General features: G+C 35.5%; 1 protein-coding gene across 9 annotated transcripts in view; it reads right to left on the bottom strand.

Moving 5' to 3' along the window:
- PIGN (phosphatidylinositol glycan anchor biosynthesis class N) overlaps nucleotides 1–22,001 on the bottom strand; it is a 109,173-nt gene that overhangs the window by 40,165 nt on the left and 47,007 nt on the right. For 8 of the 9 annotated variants that reach the window (XR_003211134.2, XM_025886728.2, XM_025886727.2 and 5 more), the window contains 7 exons: nucleotides 21,032–21,211; nucleotides 15,278–15,417; nucleotides 13,021–13,120; nucleotides 12,824–12,916; nucleotides 11,765–11,856; nucleotides 8,277–8,385; nucleotides 6,093–6,201 (listed from right to left, as the gene is read on the bottom strand). Coding sequence is in view for 8 of the 9 variants with exons in the window: in XM_025886728.2 (XP_025742513.1) it covers nucleotides 6,093–6,201; nucleotides 8,277–8,385; nucleotides 11,765–11,856; nucleotides 12,824–12,916; nucleotides 13,021–13,120; nucleotides 15,278–15,417; nucleotides 21,032–21,211 (823 nt within the window). In the remaining variant the exon portion in view is untranslated. The remainder of the gene's footprint in view (nucleotides 1–6,092; nucleotides 6,202–8,276; nucleotides 8,386–11,764; nucleotides 11,857–12,823; nucleotides 12,917–13,020; nucleotides 13,121–15,277; nucleotides 15,418–21,031; nucleotides 21,212–22,001) is intronic. The other variant, XM_025886731.2, reaches the window with a different exon arrangement.

The following is a 22,001-nucleotide window of genomic DNA, read 5'->3' as shown; positions in this document are numbered from 1 at the left end:
ATCAAAAAAAGGGGAAAAGTACAAATGCACAAAATAAATGATGAGGGAAATGTCTAACGATACAGAAGGAATTGTTTTAAATCATTAAGAGAGTACTTTGCATCCCTCTATGCAAATAAATCTGAAAATCTAAAAGAAGTGTTTAATTCCTTAGGCGAATATAGTTTCCCAAATTAACCCCAGCAGAGATAAAAAACTTAAACAGGTCAATTTCATGTAAGAAACGTAGGAAGTTATCAGGGAACTACCTAAGAAAGAACTACACTTGGATAGTTTCAAAGGGTAATTCTTCCAAAACTTTACAGAACAGATAGGCCCAGTGTTATCTAAATTATTTCAGGGTATGGAAATCAAAGAGAAACTTATTTTTTTTTATGAAGAAGTATAATATTGATACCTAAACCTGATAAATATAGAACAAAAAAAATTAAAGGCCAATATCATTTGTGAATATTGATGGAAAAATACTATCAAATGGACTCCAACACAATGTCAAGAAAATAACACATTATAATAAAATGTGTTTTAGGGGTTTATATCAGGAATGCAAGGATGGTTTTCAATACTTGAAATTCTATCGGTAATATTAATAGGCCATATTAATAGGTCTAAGAAAAAAAATCACATTATTATTTCCATAGATAATGAAAAAGCCTTTGACAAAATTCAACACCCATGCATTCCTAATAAGAACTCAAAACAAGGGCGCCTGGGTGGCTCAGATGGTTAAGCGTCTGCCTTCAGCTCAGGTCATGATCCCAGGGTCCTGGGATCGAGTCCCACATCAGGCTCCCTGCTCCTTGGGAGCCTGCTTCTCCCTCTGCTTCTCTCTCTCTCTCTCTCTGTCTCTCATGAATAAATAAATAAAATCTTTAAAAAAAAAAAAAAAAAAGAACTCAAAACAAGAATGCATGTACTTTCTTTAACATGACAAATATATGTACCTCAATCCTAAAGCCAGCATCTACCTTAATGGGGAAACTCCAGAGGCATTCCCACTAAGGTCAAGGAAAAAAAAAAAAATCAAGGAAGTTCACTATCTCCACTTATTTAACATTGTTCTGGAGATACTAGCCAATGCAAAGGAACTAAAGGAAACAATTAGAGGAATAGGAACAGAAAAGGGGGGAAATATACATCTATATTTGTAAATGGCATGACAGTATACTTGGAAAATCCTAGAGAGTCAATGATAAACATAACTCAAGAAATGAAAGAATTCAGTAAAAAAATTGAATATAAAATCAACATGTAAAATCAATAGCAACTTACACTCAATAATAATTAGTAGATAAAATGAGTAAGAAAAGCCCATTTACAATAGGAACAAAGCAGATAAAATACTTAGGAATATACTTAACAAGAAATATGTAAAGCCTGTATGAAGAAAACTATAAAGACTACTCTTAAAGGCAAAAAAGTAGACTGGAGCAAGTGGAAAGACATCCCTTGTTCTTCGTTAGAATGTCTCAACATCACTCATGATTAAAATATAAGTTTTCCCTAAGTTAATTTACATATTTAATATGATCTCAATAAAATTTTCAGTGGCCTTTTTGAGCAAGTAGATCCTAAAGTTCATATGTTATTGAAATATACTATGAAGTCTCTGTAACTAAAACAGTATACTACTGGCACATGAATAGACATATAATTGGAATAGTTTAGAAAGTCTAGAAATAGACCAGTGTATCGAGTGTGTGATAGAAGTGTTATCTCCAATCACTGGGGCAAATAAAGTCTATATTAATGATACTGGATAGCCATTTGGAAAAAAATTAAATTAAATCCTTTCCTTAAACCATATATTTAGAATAATTAACTCTAAATACATCAAGGATTGAAATGTAAAATGTAAAGGTATGCAAGTACTAGAAGGAAATATGAGTGAATTCCTCTATGACCTAGGTATCAAGGAAAGGCTTTCTAACTGTGACTAAAAAGCCAGATGCATTAAAAAAAACCTGATTACACAAAAATAAAAATCATTTAGAGGGCAAAAGTTATAGTCAAAAGACAAGGGACAAACTGGGAAAAATTTTTTATTACATATATCACAGGTAAAGGACTAATATCCCTAATTTATAAAGAGCTTTTAAAAATGAAAGCAAAGGACCAAAAAATCTATAGAAAACGAGGGAAAAGAGATGAATAGATAATTCCCAAGAGACATATAAAAATGGCCCTTAAGCGTGTGATATGATGTTTGACTCACTCCTTAATAAGAAAAATACAAATTAAAAACACAGAGATACCATTTCTCAAACACAAAATTGGCATAAATTCAATAGACTTTGGTGAGGCTATGGGGAAATAGGCATTCTTCCTATATTGTTAACAAAAATGAAAAATGGTACACCTCTAGAGGGGAATTTAGCAATATCTAAAAGTACTACATGTGCATTTACCCTTTGTACCACTAACACAACTTCCAGGAATTTATCCTGAAAATATACCTCTAACAGTATGAACTATGCATATGCTCAAGGTTATTTGTTGCAGGATTATTTGTAATTAAGAAAAAAGATTACCTACCTAAACATGAAAGCATAGGAGACTGGTTAAATAAACAATGGAATACACACACAATGGAAAACTAAATAGCTGTAAAAAAGAATTAAGAGCTCTATGAATTGATATGAAGTGATTACCAAGAGGTATTAAGTGAAAGATGCAAAGTACAAAAAGAGGATATATAAAATGCTACCCCTTTTGTGTAAGAAAGGAGGAAAAGTAAGAAAACATCCTTATATCTATTTATCACCACAAAGAGAAACATATAAAGGATAACCAGAAAGCAATGAAGGCTATAGCCCATGAAGGATTAGGGGTACAGGAGAATGGGGGGAAAGTACTACAGGCAGCACTTCTTTGACTATACCTTTTTGTACAGTTTTTATGTTTGGAAACATGAATATTCTACATACATAAAAAATTAAATAAAAAAGAATAGAAAAGAAAAAAAAAAGCCAAAACAAACTGAAACAAACCTAGCTGTAGTTCAAATGAATACCATAATCACAATGAACAAAATGGAGGAAGGGAGGGAGGAAGGCAGGCTGGGAAATCCAAATAACTATGAACACAACATTTAACCATAAACCCTCGGTCTTGGGCAAGGTGAAGTGTGGGCACAGAGTGAGAATTACAAACAAATCTCAAATAATATTAAGTTTGTTTATTTTGACGGTATGGGTGAAAGACTCCTGAAATTGTTTTAGATGTACTATAGGACTGAACAAATGGGTACACATGTTGACGCTGTTGGGAGCCAGGGTTAGTTATCAACATGGGAGGAGCATATAAATATGGAATGGGGGAAGGCAAGAAAGAATAGACAGAGATACAGGTATAGTGTGAACTTATGATTTCTGAAATATGTACAGGTATGCATGTTCCTGTGCATATATGTGTGTATATGTATTTATATGTAAGAGGAGTTATATGTATATAAAAGCATATATTTCCTAGCTCTGTCTTCTTTGAAGGGCAGAGAAGCAAAGACACTCCAGTAGTGATGAGTGCATATGGCACTCAGATCTTGGTGTCTAACACTATTCACCCAATAAAAAGAGCTATGGTTCCTCAGAGAAATAACTGATTCCAGAGCTGGGACAGTGTGGATATAAGGTAAACCTTATAAAGTAAACATCTTCTTAATGCCAGAAAATAAGAAAGTGCTCAAAAAACTTAAGGGAGGGTGGGTGTCTATTTACAAGCTAGCTCGAAGGTGCTATCTCTAGCCAAATCTGGGGCAATTTGAGCACCAAAGTATTAACAGTAATGAGTTCTACATCTTTGAAAAAATAGGTGCTCATGAGTCCGCAATAATAATAAATAGATGAGTGAGGGAATGAATGAATGAATGAATGAATAGGAAAGAAGGGAAGATTCTTAGAGGAGAATGCTGAGAACCTCTGATAAATGCAGTAGTAGTTATTTTGTAGCCATCATGACAAAGACTGGATCAGGAAAGATTTATGAATGGATGCTACCTCTAGGGAGAAATTTTGATGAGAATATCTGCTGGTCTTAGAGTGTGTCCCCACTGACAGCTTATTTACAATGAAAAAAACTGGGCAACACCTTGATAGGGTGATGGAAATTAACATCAACAATGAGAGACAGATAGAGATCGTGCTCCTCCAAATGTAACCCTAGGAAGTGCACACCATTCCCTTACGCAGTATTCTGGCTAATAATGCATAACCTCAATTTAATTACAAGGAAACATCAGACAAATCCAAATTGAGTAACAGTCCATTGCGGGGCGGGTGTTGCGGTTGGTTATATTCTTCAAAAATGTCAATGTCATAAAAGACAAAGAAAGAAAAAAATGCCATGAACATTGCTAAGTCAGCTGAAAAATTAATATATGGATGGCAGAATAAATAAAAATACTGAATATGGTATCTAAAAAATGTTACCCACACATGTATTCATAAACACAGATGAAGGACAAGCATATGAAATGGAGGATGGTTTTCTGTAATTCTATGTTGTCTCTCTTTTTTTTTTAACCTTTTTAGAAATTTTAAAAATGAGATATAATGAAACGCGCACAAATTGTGTTTTCTTTGCTTCTCTTCTTCACTGTAGTTTACCCCTATGTAGGTAAGAAAACTAAGGAGGTGAGCCAGGCTGCACTGGAAAGGAATGAGCAACAGATGCATTGTTACTATGTACATTGGGTCTCCTATTTGCCATATACTGTTTATCTGCTGGTGTGAGTTATATATGACTGTGCACTTGAGAAATGATGGACTGTGACAGAAAGACTTCCCTTTAGTACTACAGTTCCCATTCACAGTTTTTGTTTTTTCTGGGGATTTAAAAACTAACACATCATGTGAGAGAGATCATTACTAATTGTCACCTCACTAGAATATTACCCACCCCTTCCTTGCAGTATATAAGCTCCAAAAGGAGGGATTTGGTCTGTCTTTATTCTTCTCAGGGAACAGAAGAGTGCAGTGCCAGAACATAGTACAAACTGAACACATTTTTTTTTTAAATGAAGGAGCAGTCATCAATACTGTTCCTGCAAAATGAATATAAATAGTAATTTTATTAAATCAAGATAATTTAATGGGAAAGCCTGCAGAATAGCCTTCATCATTTTTAAGGTAAAGTTCCATCCAGAGATCTTTTTCTTTTTCTTTTTTTTTTTTCTTTTTTTTTTCTTTTTTTTTTAAAGATTTTATTTATTTATTTGAGAGAGAGAGAGAATGAGAGATAGAGAGCACGAGAGGGAAGAGGGTCAGAGGGAGAAGCAGACTCCCCGCTGAGCAGGGAGCCCGATGCGGGACTCGATCCCGGGACTCCAGGATCATGACCTGAGCCGAAGGCAGTCGCTTAACCAACTGAGCCACCCAGGCGCCCCGATCTTTTTCTTTTTCAATGAACAACAAAAATCATTAAAAAAAAACCAAAAAACAAAAAAGAGGGGCTAAATTGCATGTCACATTATTCATAGGCATCACAAAGTGTCTTTTTTTTTTTTTTAAAGGAAAATCCTAGACTTCAAGCTTGCCTCTGTCTTATCTTCTAATTGGAAGGAAAACCCTAGGTCCTTAAATTAGTTCTGTTTCCTTCACGTGCACACTTCAGGATCCTTAAATAAAGGTACTATAGAGGAATGCGTTTTGAAACATTTAACTGGCTTTATAAAATGTGTAATGTTTTGGGAAGTGACTAATCAATGTTATTTTCAGCAAGGGAAATACAGATAAAACTGAACTGTTTCCTTGTCCCTGCGTAAGGACGGAGAATTTATGAATTGACATGAAATTTCAGCATAAGAATCTCTTCTCTTTGGGAATCCGTTAGAGTTTTATCAGATGTGAATAAACATATAGCCTTATTATCAGGCCAATAATATTCTAACAAGTAATTCTTACTAACACATGAATGGTCACAAAAGTTCTAATTTTCTTTGTCAAATTCCAGCATGAGATGGAAATCATAGCTGATTATAATTATTTCCATTCAACAAAATTATTTCTTTCAGTAACAATAATACAGGTATATATGGATAATTTTAAGATATGACTTGCTATAATAACATTAACTCATTTAGTTTGTCCTCTTACCTAATGTTATCCAGCTAATGATCTGGTTAAGAAGAGGCAGTCCTTGTTTCTTGAGCAAACTATCATGGGTTGTATACACAACACACATGGAAAGCACGATGCTCAGCATCTGAAAGTAAATACAAGACACACCAGTAGAAGAGAAGGTGGTGAGAGACTAATTTATATATAAAAAGAATCCTTAGAAAAGTGCTTGAACAACTGGAATCCAGCCCCAAAACAACTGAAATTGGACCGGCTCACTCACAGCCAAGGCTACAAGATAGAGCTCTGGCAGTAAGCAGAGGCCCTCCTTTACAAGCACGAAATAAGGCATTTTGCACTTTCAAGAGTAGTCTGGTATACGTGATCACACCATATCTATTTAGAAATATTCATTATTAACGTTGAAGATTTCTTAACTCATGGAAATGCAGACGGTGCAATGTGGTTGAGTGTCTTCTACCCAAGTCATATCCATTGATTCAACACATATGTGTGGCCTGAGTGTTCACCTGGTACTGGGAACACAAGGAGCACAGTATTCTTCAGGGAATATATATAAACTCGTGGAGAACTGGTAAACTATGGCTGGTAGGCTGGTGGCCTGTTCCTAGAAATACCGTTTTGTTGAAACATAGTCATTTATGTGTAGTATACGTTCATTCATTTATGTGTAATCTACAACTCCCTCTGCGCTAAGTGGTAGAGCTGAGAATTTACAAGACTCCATATGACCCACAGCCTAAAATATTTATAATCTGGCTCTTTAGAAAATTATTTGCTAACCCCTGAACTGGTGGATTATTTGCCATTTTTAAGAAATGACATAGCTACAGTTGTAAATAAAGTAAAATCTCTTAGAGATCAGATTAGCAACCCCATCACCAATCCCTGAGATACCTTTAATTTCTCTTATATTTTCAGTGAATTTAGAAAAAAAATTCTGTTGATAAAACTATGACACAATCCTAGGATCCTTTCAATTGTAGGATACATTCTCATGTCAGAGATGTTAATATGTCAAAGATATTTTTCTTGGAATCACCAAAAATATGCTATACAATAGAGGAATCAATCCAAATTAATAAAATTAATGTAAAAAGAAATTTCATAACAGATTTACCAACTCAGGAGTATTTCCAACAAAGACTGTGAGAATTTTAACATGATATTTGCTCCTATAGAGTAGGATCCAGGAACATTCACTTCTGCCAAAGTAGTCATAATTATAGGTGAATTTTGTCAAAGCTACCTATGGGCTTTAGTGTAAAGCCAGTCAGTGCACCATTTAAAATGAAATATACATTCCTATGTCTTGACAGGACATTTGACAAAATATTTCTTCTCTTTTTATATGTTCTCTATTGTTCTCCAAGAATAAACTAACATCTTTTAAGTGTTGTTATATTTTTATTTTAGAGTGTTCTTGGCATTACTTTCTATTACCCCAGCTTTGTTCGGAGGAAATTTTTTGAGAAGATTCCTATAAGTTTTCTTTTGTCAGTGTTTTGGATACGTTTTTTAATTTTTTTGTTAAAAAAACAAGTAGTGTCCATGCTTATGTACAAAACAGCTATCACTTTACAAAATATGACATTATATATTCTCTAATTCTTACAACTCTATGAGATATTATCTCTACAGATTAAAAACAAATACACCAAAGCTATATCACTGAAAATCCATTATCTGGTTCACAGTATAACTGAGAATTGACTCAATTTTGAAACTTCAAGTTCAAAGTTCTTTTCACCACACCAAAGCCAGCAGCCAAGGAGAAGTCTACTTTCCCTGGCATGTCATCTGAAGTCTTAAACTGGCTATTCTTCATATAAACATACTCAGAGGCTGCTTTCACTTCAAAGATTACCCTTGTCCTGACTCAAACGAGAACATAGAATCTCAGTCCAAAGGAGGCTGTTTATAGCTCAGCTTTTCGGTCAGTATGGATGCCTCTTATATCTCCTTAACCTCTGCTCTCTTGGCATCTTCAGGCTGCCTCCTGCTGACCTTTTGGTTATTTCATACCTTTTAGAGAATATATTTCCATGTAGTATCTTAAACAGAGAACTTTCTTCTCAGCTGGCAGGCATTGAGCAATGTAAATGTGATGGCATCTTAAGAACAATATCATTAAATACAACCATAAGATCCATTTGGTATATCATTAGTATAACATGATGTTGAAAACCTGTAACTGACCTGAAATAAATGTAACAGCAGCTCTTCATTTATAAAACGATCTTTTCTTTTTATGAGAGATGTTACAACACAAAGGGATAGCAGAAGAACCAGCAAGCCAGCACCCATTCTGTTTTAAAACACAATTCGCAATTTCAAATTTTCTTAAGATATTTACCGAACACATAAAAATGTTAGATATTTTACTCTAATGTAGACCTTATCAGTCATTTGGTTTTATCAAGATGAAGGAGCAAAATAGATATACTAGTATAAGAGGAATAAAAATCACAGGATAAAGATGCAGTAGGGGGACACCTGGGTGGCTCAGACAGTTAAACATCTCCCTTTGGCTCAGGTCATGATCCCAGGGTCCTGGGATCAAGTCCCACACTGGGCTCCTTGCTGAGGGGGGAGCCTTCTTCTCCCGCTGCCTGCCGCTTCCCCTGCTTGTGCTCTCTCTCTCTCTCTGACAAATAAACAATTAAATAAAATCTTAAAAAAAAAAAAGATGCAGTAGGGATGGGGTTATTTTTAATTTCTTAGATATCTTTTTTTAGATTAAAAAATTTTTTAATTTTTTAGATATCTTTACCTTATTTCTTTACTTTGATTTTTTAAACTTTTATGCATACCAGCTACCATAATTCTTAGCCTGACTTGGATAAATTTACAGAAAACAATTTAAAGGTTAAACATATCATCAGTATCTACAACATAAATTTTCTGACTATGTGCACTTACTCATACAAAAAGGATCAACATTTCTATTCCCTACTATTGTTCTAGTGTTAGTAGGACAAAATGTTTCTTTTTTTTTTTTTTAAAGATTTTATTTATTTATTTGAGAGAGAGAGAATGAGAGATAGAAAGCATGAGAGGGAAGAGGGTCAGAGGGAGAAGCAGACTCCCTGCTGAGCAGGAAGCCCGATGCGGGACTCGATCCCGGGACTCCAGGATCATGACCTGAGCCGAAGGCAGTCGCTTAACAAACTGAGCCACCCAGGCACCCAGGACAAAATGTTTCTTTTTGTCGTTAATCTTGGTGCTTTCCTCAGAGGCTTCTGGCTAAAGGAAGGGTAGGACAGAGGTCACAAAGGTAGCATGCAGGTGAGGCATTTGTACAGTTAAGAAACAATAAATTACACTTTTTTTTTTTTTAAGGGAGGGAGGGAGGAGGATGTGCAGGGGCAGAGAGAATATTTGGCAGGTTCCACGCCCAGCGCGGGGTCCAACGTGGGCCAGACTGATCTCACAACGTGAGACATGACCTCATGACCTGAGCTGAAATCAAGAGTTGGATGCTTAACCGATTAAGCCACCCAGGTGCCCTGATAAATTACACTTTTTCAAGAACACCAGGTATAGTATGGTTCCTAAAGTTGAAGGAAACTGATACCAAGGAAATGGTATACTAATGTTAAGCTATATTTCTCACCTCCTAAAAATCTGAGTAACATATGACAACTGAAATAAGGTTAAGGACAGAATCTGGAGGCAGGCAATATAACAACTAAGAGAAAAGGAGTTGGTTAAAGAGGAATAAGAAAGAGCAAAAGGCAGGGCTAAAAATGAATGCAAAGCAGGAATTCCTAGGAAAGTACTTGCTTGTTTTTGTTTTGATTCTTTTAATACTCTTTGAGAATTGTAAGGGAAAAAAGTAGTTATACATTCAACACGGATTACCATTAAGACTTATGAAAACAGCCATCTATGATCAAGATTCTTTGCTTTTCCTTTTAAAAAAAAATTTGGTATTTTAATTCATTGGCAAATGTTTTTATTTTAGAGACTTGAGTAAGAATATTATAGCTATGTTGTTTTTGCTTTTTCCTTTAATTTTATCCTTAAATGTTTTACATATCTGTCTTGGTAAGTGTCTAAAGAAGGGAGGTGATGTGAGAGATCAAATGGAGAGTAGAAATTTCTCCATGAACCAGGAGTCAACATAAAGAAGTTGCAAATATAGCTTACTAGAATACCAGCACAAACGTAAATCACTGAGGAACTTAAATTAAGCATAGAGGGAAAAAACATAATTTTTAAAAATACAAATTAGATTTCTCATGTTTTAACAAGTTTGCTTCTTGAATTCATCTTTAGTAAAATATGCAAGTGGCAAAGTTCTATGGAGACTATTTATATAATCTCTTCTCCTTTTAGTGTATAAATTCTGCTCAACTATGTCAACACTGCTTGAGCAGGACAGAAAGGCAGAGATTGACCAAAGTGGGGAAAGGGGCTTTGTAAAGACAACAGGAGAGCTCACAGAAATATGAAACAAGCAATAAATTCATCTTCTTACCTACTACTAGAGTTTATGACAGATACAAAATGTTTTTACTTAAGCATCTGCCTTCGGCTCAGGTCATGATCCCTGGGTCCTGGGATCGAGTCCTAAATCCGGCTCCCTGCTCTACAGGAAGCCTGCTTCTCCCTCTCCCACTCCCCCTGCTTGTGTTCCCTCTCTCACTGTGTCTCTCTCTGTCAAAAAATAAACAAAATCTTAAAAAAAAAAAAAGAATTCAATACAATTATTTTGGGCTCTGCTAATAAACTGACTTTCTGGAATAATTCCTGACTTATTCCCTACTAGTACTTCACAGAATGAGATAAAATGTGTTCACTGATAAATATCAGAAACTCAAAAATTAACACATACTTTAAAAAATATCATTTAGTTAATATTCTTTCAGCTAAAAAAGATATATCCTCATCAATATTAGGTTAAAACGCTAAAAAAAGTTGCTTATACAGAGTTCAAAACAAAGTAACAAAGATGATTGCATGATCAGAAAATGAGAGGAAATGTTACACAAAATACAGATCATTTAGTTGCCAAGCACACATGTGCACACACACACAGCCAGTGGATTTCTTGAGAATAATTTAAAAGTAAAGTCAAAAGCAAAGGTAATCAATTATTTTACAGATTTATTTGGGATATATTGAGAAGAAATAAATGTGACAACAGCATGGAGAATTAGGTAAAGTATACAGAATTTTCTAACAGTTTAAGTGATTAGATATGGTAAAGTTGTCACGGTACAGAGCTTTCTCCCCTAGAGATCATTACATGCAAATTAGGAGAGAATTTCATTATTCTAAGACATTTAAAGTGTGGAAATGCTCAAAGGCAAAGATTACATCAATGGGTTTTAGATATTTTCATTTTTGGCAAAGAGAACATTTTTTCATACGAATCCTTTTACTGATTCCTCAATATACAAAAGAGTCTAGACTTTTTTTTTTTTTTGGCATTTTAAGTTATCAATGTTTGGCCCAATTTCATTTTTTCTGAAGGCCCAGAAGCATCACCAATGAGCTTTAATGCTCCCCAGAACCTGAGCCAATATTTATGACTAATTGTTTGATATTAGTATTTTAACTTTTAGTTTATTCACTAGTTTATTTTGAAACTCATGACCAAGATTAGGTTCATATTTCACAGTGCTGATTGAGAAAAACAATTATATTGAAAAGAAAATAAGTTAAAATATTGTTCATACACTAGAAAGATATCTGGCTTTCGTCCTACAACGGGCATCAGTGGGAACACTGCCAGGAGCAAGGAGAAGAAAATCCAACTCAGTGAGATGCTCTAAAATAAATAAAAAAGTTATCTTTAGACAAGTACGGTAAAGAAAACTGTCTTTAGTGTTTCACAGACTGCACGACTGTGAAGACCACATGCAAAGCCTTAGAATTGTTAAATTGTAATACAGTTCCTCTTGGTGGCAGATCTGTCATGTAATAGGTACTGTATTAGGTATAATATGAGCATTATCTGATTAAAGTCTCACAATAACCTCATGAGGCAGGTTATATTACAATATTTCAGATGAGGAAACGGAGCTCAGAGATGTTAAAGCATCAATGGTACCAGGTCTATGACCAGTAAGTGAAACAGCCAGAATTTAAACCTGGGTCATATTTCACAGCAAGGGCTTCAATCAATTTATGTTACACCATATACTGATAACATCTATAAGAAAGCTGGCCTACAATCATAGTCAAGTGATTGAGCTCAGGAGGGAAGGAAGTAAAAATACTTTCGCAATTAGATTAAGACAAAAAATTATCAAAAACCCCATTAATTGGAGAATCTTCTAAGTTCTCAGAAGGTGGAAAGAAGATATTTCTATCCTCCTGGTACCGTCATCAAAAAGTATCAGAGGGGAAACCTGAGCCAATTCTCAAGGCTAGGAGAAAGGTGACTCCTCTGACTTGAGTTGAGAGCACTGCTTCCCAAGCCGCTGCCTTGCTCTGGACAATACCATCCTTTAGATTTGGTATTTGAGGCCAGCAGAATCTAGGAAGTGATTTAGAGAAGGATATACCGGTTCTGCCTCGGTGTTATTTCAGTCACTGCATGACCAATTCATCTTGATATGAAAGTCTATGTGAATCACTTGAAGGTAACCTCAGTCTTCCTGTCAAAAGGACCACGCTCTTTATGTAAGGACATATCCTACCCTTTTCTTTAAAAATGAACAATTCCCTGAGTTAAACACATATCAAAACAAAGTAGCTACTAATCTGTCCGATGTCAAAACAAGTACTTATACCTTTGCTCGAGTCCATAGCTGAGTGATAAATGGCCAACACGCAAATGCAATAAGTCCAGCTGTGAGCATGTAGCGGTAGAAGAAACTGAGAACCTAGCAATGCATTCCAAAGAAGAAATGAAAAATGAGGTCATTTAAGAGGAGTTACATATGTATGAAAGAGATCTGAAAATACTGGAATGCGGTACATTACTCACTAATACTTCAATTCCCAGGGTAAAGATGAACAGATATCCAACCAACTGACTTGGAGGAAAGGTCAACAGTGATAAGACAAAGTCTTGAATGACTTGAAACCTGTTTGTCAAGATTATTTATAAAAAGATTATTTATATTATATATTGAACAAAAAAATTTAGGTAATATATGGTAAAAAATAAAAACTGCACAAACCTAGAAATCAGGGACTTTTCAATTCATAGGTTATTCAAAAACTAATATAATCTCTAACAGATTCCTTTCAATGGTTCACTTACCTAAATCATTTTTTTGAAAGCTAGAAGTATTTTAGGAAAAAGTGTAATTTCTGAATTTGATAATGATCACAAAAATTTGTTTTAAAAATAAACATTAATGATAAATAAATGTTTGATCTTAGCTTAAACATGAGTACATACAATTACAGATACAGGATCAGAAATAAAATACAATGAACCCAAATGGATAAAAGCTGGAAAAAATTTTAAATTCACCAAGATCAATCATATTGAAATCTCAACTGTCTTAATAAAATAAGCATAGGTTTTCCTAATCTAGGTGGAGAAACTCCTAATTGCACTTTTTCACTGAACTAAATAACCTTCTCCAAACCCAATTTAAGATGTTGCTAATTGTATACTCATTGTAATTAAATGTGAATCCATAACCATTAAAACTGTATTACATACTGGAGTACTTTTTACATTTCATCACTGGAAAAAATTTTTTTAGCATTTGTAGTGATTAAGTAGGTAACTAGAAAAGGTCAGTATCATTTGGTTTATGATCTTTTTCTGACTGAAAAAAATGGCCACATAATGTTATCAAAACTACTAAGGTGCCATGTAGGAAAGCAAAGATAACACCAGTCCAAAGGAGAATGCTTCTTATGTTCTCCACAGGGAATAAGCACAAGAAAACAAGAGATGATTCTGTAAATCATTTACAAGATTTTATAAGAAAAGTGAATTTTTATGTTTTATTTTCTAAATAATCTATCAAAAAGATAAAGATAGAACATAATGTACATTCAAAATCACATTTCCTCTTAAAGTTTAAATATATACATCATCTTCATAATTAGGACACTTAATAATTCAGGAGAGGTTCTGTAGTAGAATAGAATTTTCTATAAGGATAAAACGTTCATTCTAAAACTTTTTAAGCCAGAGTACATATATCCAGCAATCACATTCCTTTCAAATGGAGAAGCAACACTATGTCATTTTGTTTGTGTCTTTTTGTCTTATACTTTTAAATGTTAATATTTTAAACATTTTAATATTAATTTTTATTTTGATATTTTAATATGTTAGTATTTTAAAATACCTAATGTCTTCAAACAGTGTGGTCAAAGCTGGAGTTAACAAAAATTAGGATAAAAATACACATCATGTCATGACAAACATGCTGGCCAACCCTGGAAATTTTCAGGCCAACCTTGAAAATACCCTTAAGTCTGGGCTCTGATCCCCTACTTCTGGGGTCTGGTTTGCTCAGAGGATGCTTGGATGCCCAAGGCTAAGTTTAAATTCTAGATTACTGGTGCAAATATAGAGGTCAACAAGATGTGCAACATGACCCTCGCTGCCTATGAATGTGAACCAGCCCAATATTTGAGTGGTTTTATTTTAAAGCACTTTAAACTCGCCTAAGAGCTCTACCTCTGATGTTTTCTACAATGGTAAGAATCCATTTTACTTCCAGCTTGTGAGGAGGCACTTAAAGGTAGAAACCATGGTACATGTGAATAATATCCACCTCTGTGTGTACACATTACTAGCCTGGATTTAATTACAAAGTTCCATTCATCCAGGTTTACATGATAGCTATGAAAGGAAGGGCAAAAATGTGTAGGAAAGAAAACATGTACATGTCCTTGTGAAACATGATACACCGGAATCTCAGATGATGAGACAAATTCAAAATATACGTTACTCCTGGCATAGTACTATCAACATTAATTATTCTATTTGTAGTACAGATTTTTCTTATTTATAAAGGATACATACACAAAGAAGGGAACAAGGTCAATACTACCTCAGGGCAAAAAAGATGAAGTCAAAAGATAAAGGCAAAACAAAAAGGACGTTTATATGCAACATCTGTGCTACTATAAAGGAAGTGGGAGGGCTCAGAGATTGGAGGGTATTATAAATATCTTTTATGATTTATGCTACAGAAATCTAATGCACTTTAAATACAAATTAAACTGTCAATGAAGTGTAAGATAAGACAGCAAGGTGTGTTACTTACTCTCTTAGCACAGCATACCATATTGGCACTGGCAACAAACAATATACGTAGTAAGTCCAGGGACAGTCTTGAATCAGAAGGAAAAACGCTACTAAAACACTGATAGCTATAAAACTACAAGGCAGGAGGTGGCTTGGTTTCTGAAAATCAAACAGAACATTGAAACACTTCTAAATTCATGCTAACTGATAGGTTTTTAAAAGAGATTTTACAAAGTGAAGAGACATATTACTACTTTCTTTCAGTGGTTCCACACAACTACCTGATTAACTGAAGAACTGCATTTAAAAAAAAAAATGCTATCATTGGAGAAGTATCATTACGGAGGAAAAGGTTGGGTATCCTGGCATTGTTGCAATTAGGCAATTCTCAATTTAAAAATGACTATGTTTCCCAAGTTTGTCTGCAAGTAACTTGTTTGGAACTCTGAACATATTTCTCCTTAGTAACAATCTTATAAATGTTGATTGAGCTCCCTGACCAGCTCACAAAAGCCCATTTAATGCACAATAAACCATGGGACTTAATCTTCATTTGGAACAATGCTTCTATCTATTCAAACTCCAACTTGACATGCTGCCCACGCTCCTCTCTCCATTGCCCAACCACAGTGTGTTCATTCGGTCATATCTTCTCTTCCCAACCACCTGCCAAACAAGAAAGGAGTTCCTCAATGTAAGCCACGAGTGATGGCCTCCATGGGCTGGGCAGGCCCGTGGGTGCTCTGGGCCAGGAGTAATGAAGCAAGCTTCAGGTACAGACATTCCAGTAATTGGAAAAAGAACACACCTATGGAAAGCTGTGATGCCAAGAACAGCACCGGAGGAAAAACCCAGGAATGGAGGGGCAATTCGGCATTCTCTTTCGCCTGTCCCTTGTTTTGTCTCTGTTTTCCCCTTGCTTTGCTAGCCAAAGCTAAATAAGGTGAGAATTAAGAATTACTCACTGGAGTAGAGGAATTGCAGGGGAGGGAAACAAGAGACTTTTTTCCTCTTTATAATTCCTCCTTAAAGGCATAATATGTCACCAGAAAGGAAGTAAGAAACAAGGACAAACTAGGACATAGTTGTAAAAAGGAAGGTGAAACACAGCAATGTGATTAAGAGTTTAGAACTACGGGGCGCCTGGGTGGCTCAGTTGGTTGAGCGACTGCCTTCGGCTCCGGTCATGATCCCAGGGTCCTGGGATCGAGCCCCGCATCGGGCTCCCTGCTCGGCGGGAATCCTGCTTCTCCCTCTCCCACTCCCCCCGCTTGTGTTCCCTCTCTCTCTGTCTCTCTGTCTCTCTCTGTCAATTAAATAAATAAAATCTTTAAAAAAAAAAAAGAGTTTAGAACTACACAGAGCAGAACTCAAATTCTGGCTCAGTCACTTGCTCTATGTACAACCATATACAACCATGAGCAAAGTACAAAACTGTAGTGAGACTTAATTTCATTCCGTTCGTAAAATGAGAATAATAATCCATATCTACTTATCAAGGTTGGTAATGTTTAAATTAGATTATGTAAAGCTTAACAAAATGCCTGGAATGTCATTAATGCCTAGTAAACAACAGCTGCTATTATTACTGTCATTTTTACTCTCTCCTCCCTACTTCTTTGCATTAGTCCCAGCAGGCACTACAGAAACCTGTAAGTGAACAGCACCAGGAATGGAGATGTGTGAGAAAGCAAGGGAGGTCCCAGAGGAAGGCACAAATCTCAAATACATGTGGATAGCTGGAGTCTATAAGCTGAAGGTGGCCAAGACACATATTCATTTTAAGAGGTGAGACTGGTTTCACATCATTTTGAGACTAGTAAAATAATAACAAAAGAGGTTGAAAAGAGTATCTAAAAAAATTCCAGGGATTCTCTGCAGTCAGTATAATATGGTGTAATAATCTAATCCTTTGATACTTAAAATAGACACTACCAATGGTATCCACCTGTAGGAAAGGAAATCATGAAGAATTCAGTTCAGCTGAAGTACAAGATTGAACGGCTTTTAAATAATAAGAGTCAGGGGCATTTTCTACTTTACCATAAGTTGACTCCCCACCGTCCCCTGGCCCTTCCAAGAACACCTGATGATAACGAGCCATGCTGGTGCCTTACAGTCACTCCTTCATCCAACAAGCACTGATTAAGTTGCACACTCTATGCTGTGCTCTGTACTAGGTGCTGGCCTTCAAGGAGTTCAAACCATACAGGTCGAGATGGAAATCATGAGACTTGGTTTAAGGGGCTAATATTTTGGGATTTTTATTAGGTAATAAGAAAATAAAGGAAAGCACATGGCAAAATAAGGATATTTAGTTCTAAAGCAAGTAACTTCTGAACTGGCAAAAAAGCAGAGGAGAAGAGTATGTAGAAGTTACATGCAGAACACAATGAAGAGGAGCCATAGCAAATTACATTTCAAGAAAAGAAGATATTCACTGCCTTGTAATGGTGATAAATTAGAACTGACCTGTATAATTTGGGTGACACTGTCATGTAGAAGGGACATAAGTTTTGGAGTCAGACCTAAATTTAATTCCAGTGCTGTCCTTCTGGTTGCTTGTCAATTTGACTAACCAGTTTAGCTTGTCTAAAGCTCTGTTTCCTCATCTGGCAATGAGGATATTTGTTGTAAGCCCATCGCTCCCTCCCCTGCAGGCCCTCTATAGTCTGGCTGTATCAGTGGCTTGCAGCTCTTTCAAGAAGCCATGCTACCTCTCTCCTCATCTGGCACAGGCTGCTCACTCTGTGCATTGCCTTCCTTTTTTCTATTGCACTATCCTATTCACCCTTTAAGCCTTCACTTTGTGGGCGCCTGGGTGGCTCATTTGGTTAAGCATCTGCCTTTAGCTCAGGTCATGATCTCAGGGTCCTAGGATCGAGTCCCGCACGGGTCTCACCGCTCAGCGGGAAGTCTGCTTCTCCCTCTCCCTTTGCTAGTGCGTGCGCACTCTCTCTCTCAAATAAATAAAATGTTTAAAAAAAAAAAAAAAGAATTCACTTTGGCAACAGCCTCCCCTGTGAAGCCTCCTTACAGCCCGACTGCAAGCATTGCATTCTAATACATACATGCACAGCTGAGCTTCATCTGACCTCCTAACTGCTCTCCATGCCTCCCTTCAGTTAAGGTTATGGACCACTGGCATTTTATTCTTCGTTCAGAACTGTTCACATTGCATCACTTCGCTAGGTTATAAACTCTCACCGAAGAGGAATAAGAATGTTTTGCAAACAGAACCAAAGGGTTCAAAATATTTTTGATAACCTCAACTGAGTCAGTTTTGTGTGTCAACTTGGCTAGGTTACCATCCCCAGTTCTTCAAACACTGATCTAGGTGTTGCTGTGAACATATCTTGTAGATGTGATTAAAGTCCATAATCAGCTGACTTTAAGTAAGGGAGATTATCCTATGTAATTGGGGTGGGCCTGCTTCAATCCGATGAAAATCTTTAAGAGCACAAGGGTGGCTTCCCAGTAGAAGAAAGTGCAACTGCTGAGTGCGGCTTCAGCTCCCACCGGCCAGCTCCAGTCTGGCCCTCCTGAGGGCCTGACCCCTGGATTTTGGACTTGCCAACTAGCGCCCACAATCACATAAGCCAATTCCTTACACAAAATCTCCTAATATATATATCCCACTCGTTCCTTCACTCTGTTTGAACTCTAACAAATGCACCAACTCTTCAGTAATGGTTTAAAATCTATAGTCCACCATCTGAGGCCTTTGATTATTTCAGCCTAATCTATACTGTTGGTATAATCTTTTATTAGTCCCTTGAACAAACCTTCCACATTCTCCGCAAATTGAACTATTTATTTTGAAAGCAGTATGGTGTAGAAAGAGCCTGAATTTAAGTCAGAAAATATTAGTTATTTCATACCAGTGTGTCCTTGAAGAAAACATGTATCTCTCTGAGCCTAAATTCCCCCCATCTGTATTTATGAGAATCGCAACTACCAAAGTTAGAGTAGTGTTAAGCTTAATGGAATAACACATGTAAAGCACCCAGGATAGTCCTGGGATAGTGAGGCTCAATAAATACTACTCATTATCCCAGCATAATCATACGTTTTCCCAACTCTGCCTCTGTTTATATCATTCAGTTTGCTTCAATTCTCCTCTTCTCCCAATTGTTGTTAAATTTCCATCAAGACTTACTTTTCCTGTTATCATCACCCTCGCTGAAGTTCCCCTCTATTTAAAATAGGACAGTCTTTGTATCACAATGTATATTAAAGTTGTTAAATGTTAAAGCTGTCTTTTGCAATGTCGTGTAGTATACTGACCTACATCTGATAAGGTGATTATGTGTGTACATCTCTTCCCTACTTTACTTAATTCCAGGCTCCTTGAGGGCAGAGATTTTCTATTTTTTTGGACAGCCTCGGCAGTAGCTAGCATTATACTGTACACTCAATTAAACATTCACTGCATTATCAGATGAATGAATACAGGAGAACTATCAGCCATGAAATCGTGTTGATTCATCGATCTAAAGACTGCATAACTTTTCTCAACAACCTGAATATCAAGATAAACATGAAAAGGCAGTGTTTGGCCCAAGACTGTTCTGGATTCAAATCTCAATTCCTCCACATCCTAGCTCAGTGGCCTTTTGCAAAATACTTAAACAGCTTTAATTTCCTCTTTTGTAAAACAAAATTATAATGCCTACTTCCAGCATTGTTAGGAGTTTAAAATGACAAATTCCAAATACCCAGCAGAATGCCATTGCTAAAACACGGTTGGTTCTGTTTCTTCTGCTACCATGTCAAAAATTATTCCTGTCCTCATCAATTTTATATACAAATAATGAAAATTTCTTGAGGGAAATTATTTAAAAGGCACTAAAGCATTAAAAAAAACTGGAATAAACACTACTGTTCTGCTTTCCCTCATTACAGAAAAATAAAATATAAAATTGGAAAAAGTTACTACTGGAAATGTTTGCAGACTATTAGTATTAATAATATATCATCCAGATATACTACTTTGTAGAGGATTTGGACATGGTAATAATCATTAGAATGAAGTAAAGGAAATGGAAATGGCACATTTTCCCTAATAAATGATAATTAGCAATAAATTTTAAAAGAGTAAAGTGTTTTAATGTAGTAAAACCATATATGTACTTTTATTTTACTCAGTTAATATGAAGTACTATTAAAGCTTTTTGGGTTTGTTTGTTTTTTTTTTTCATTGAAAGTACAGTAAACTGGGTCTAATTCTTAAAATGAGGATAAACAAAAAGCTCTGAGAATATGCATTAAGAATTTCAGAAAGTTGAAAGAAGGTAATAGTTCCAGAAAAGCACATACATTATTTTAAAAAGGGACATTTTGAGTAAGGATTTTATAGCTTTCTAGCTCCTAAACTTTTAATATCAGATAAAGTTAAATATATTGTTTTGAAGTAGTTTTCTGACCACCTGTAACGGAAAGATATGGGATGCTTATAACATGCTAAATAATTACTAAAGGGAATAGAAAATCAACAGTTAATGTGATGGAGGATTTCAACTGTAAGTTATCTTTATAACCCTCTTAAGTTACGGGGCCATTATTATTAATATACCCTTTCCCCAACCAGAGAAATAAAGATAACTGAGAAAAAAAGACCCAATACGACAAAAGCAAATGAAAGGTTAAGAGTTAGCTTAGTATGACTTGCACATTGTATGAACTCATTACAGCTGATTTGATTCAATTTCCTTCCCCGGTCCTAGTGATTTTACACCATTATCTGAATCTTCATTATCTTTTCTGAACATACCTTAACTTCTTTGCTGACACCTCTAGTAATGGAATGAGACTTGATGATCAACAAAGAAGCATAAGATGTCCATCCCACAAAACCGAGAACAACATTGATACCCAAGAAGAATCTGTCATAAGTGTGATAATAGGACAAGCCTTTCAATGCAAGATGAATCAGCTCCTTGCAAAGGGAGACCTATAGAGAAAGGAAAACATGACTTGCCACATGGGAAGAATCAGAAAACCTAAGTTTTAAACGCAGGAAAATTGTTAAAATTAGAGTGCATAACTGTAAATGATGGATCAAGAACAGATTTTAATTATTCAAGGATCTTCTTGCAAAGTACAAGAAAAATTCCTGAATAGAATGAATTTTGAATCTTGATAAGGAAGGGCATTTTAAATGTAAACTATGATATGTGTAGTGATTTAAAATGATTCACTCTGTGGAAATATCTACAGATGACATACAAAAGAAAGAACTGAAGTCTCTCTAATATTGATCCCAAATAGCAGAGATAACCACATTTGTATCATTTTTTATTTTCTCATACCAGATTAACCACATCAGTTATAAAGCATCATTAAAACAGAAAAACAATAGCTCACTGTTTTAAAACCATAACAAAAATAAGCATTAGAAATGCATGTATTTTGCTTAGGCAATTTGAGAAACTGAAAAGAGAATTCTCTCCTTCTTCAAACTTATGACCATTTAACAAAAAGAAAATTAATGGAAAACATAGTGGGGTAGTTGCTGAGATTTGAAGCTTCAGTATGAATCATTAGACTTCTGATAGTGTATAGATAATGTCAAATGTACAAATATGCCATGTCCTAAAATGTCATGGGTTATAGGGTTACAGAAAATTGGAATATACTTTCTCATTATAGAAAATGGCAATTGTTCATTTCCAATGCTAACCTAAAAAAGTTTACCCCTGATAATATCTGAAATAACAGAAGCATGTCCATGGCTAAAGCAG

The sequence above is a fragment of the Callorhinus ursinus genome, unplaced genomic scaffold, assembly GCF_003265705.2.
Source record: "Callorhinus ursinus isolate GAN/ISIS: 27379988/994484 unplaced genomic scaffold, GSC_fseal_2.0 scaffold11, whole genome shotgun sequence".
Taxonomy (NCBI): Eukaryota; Metazoa; Chordata; class Mammalia; order Carnivora; family Otariidae; genus Callorhinus; species Callorhinus ursinus.
The sequence above is the reverse complement of the archived record's forward strand: the minus strand, read 5'-3'. Positions and strand labels throughout refer to the sequence as shown.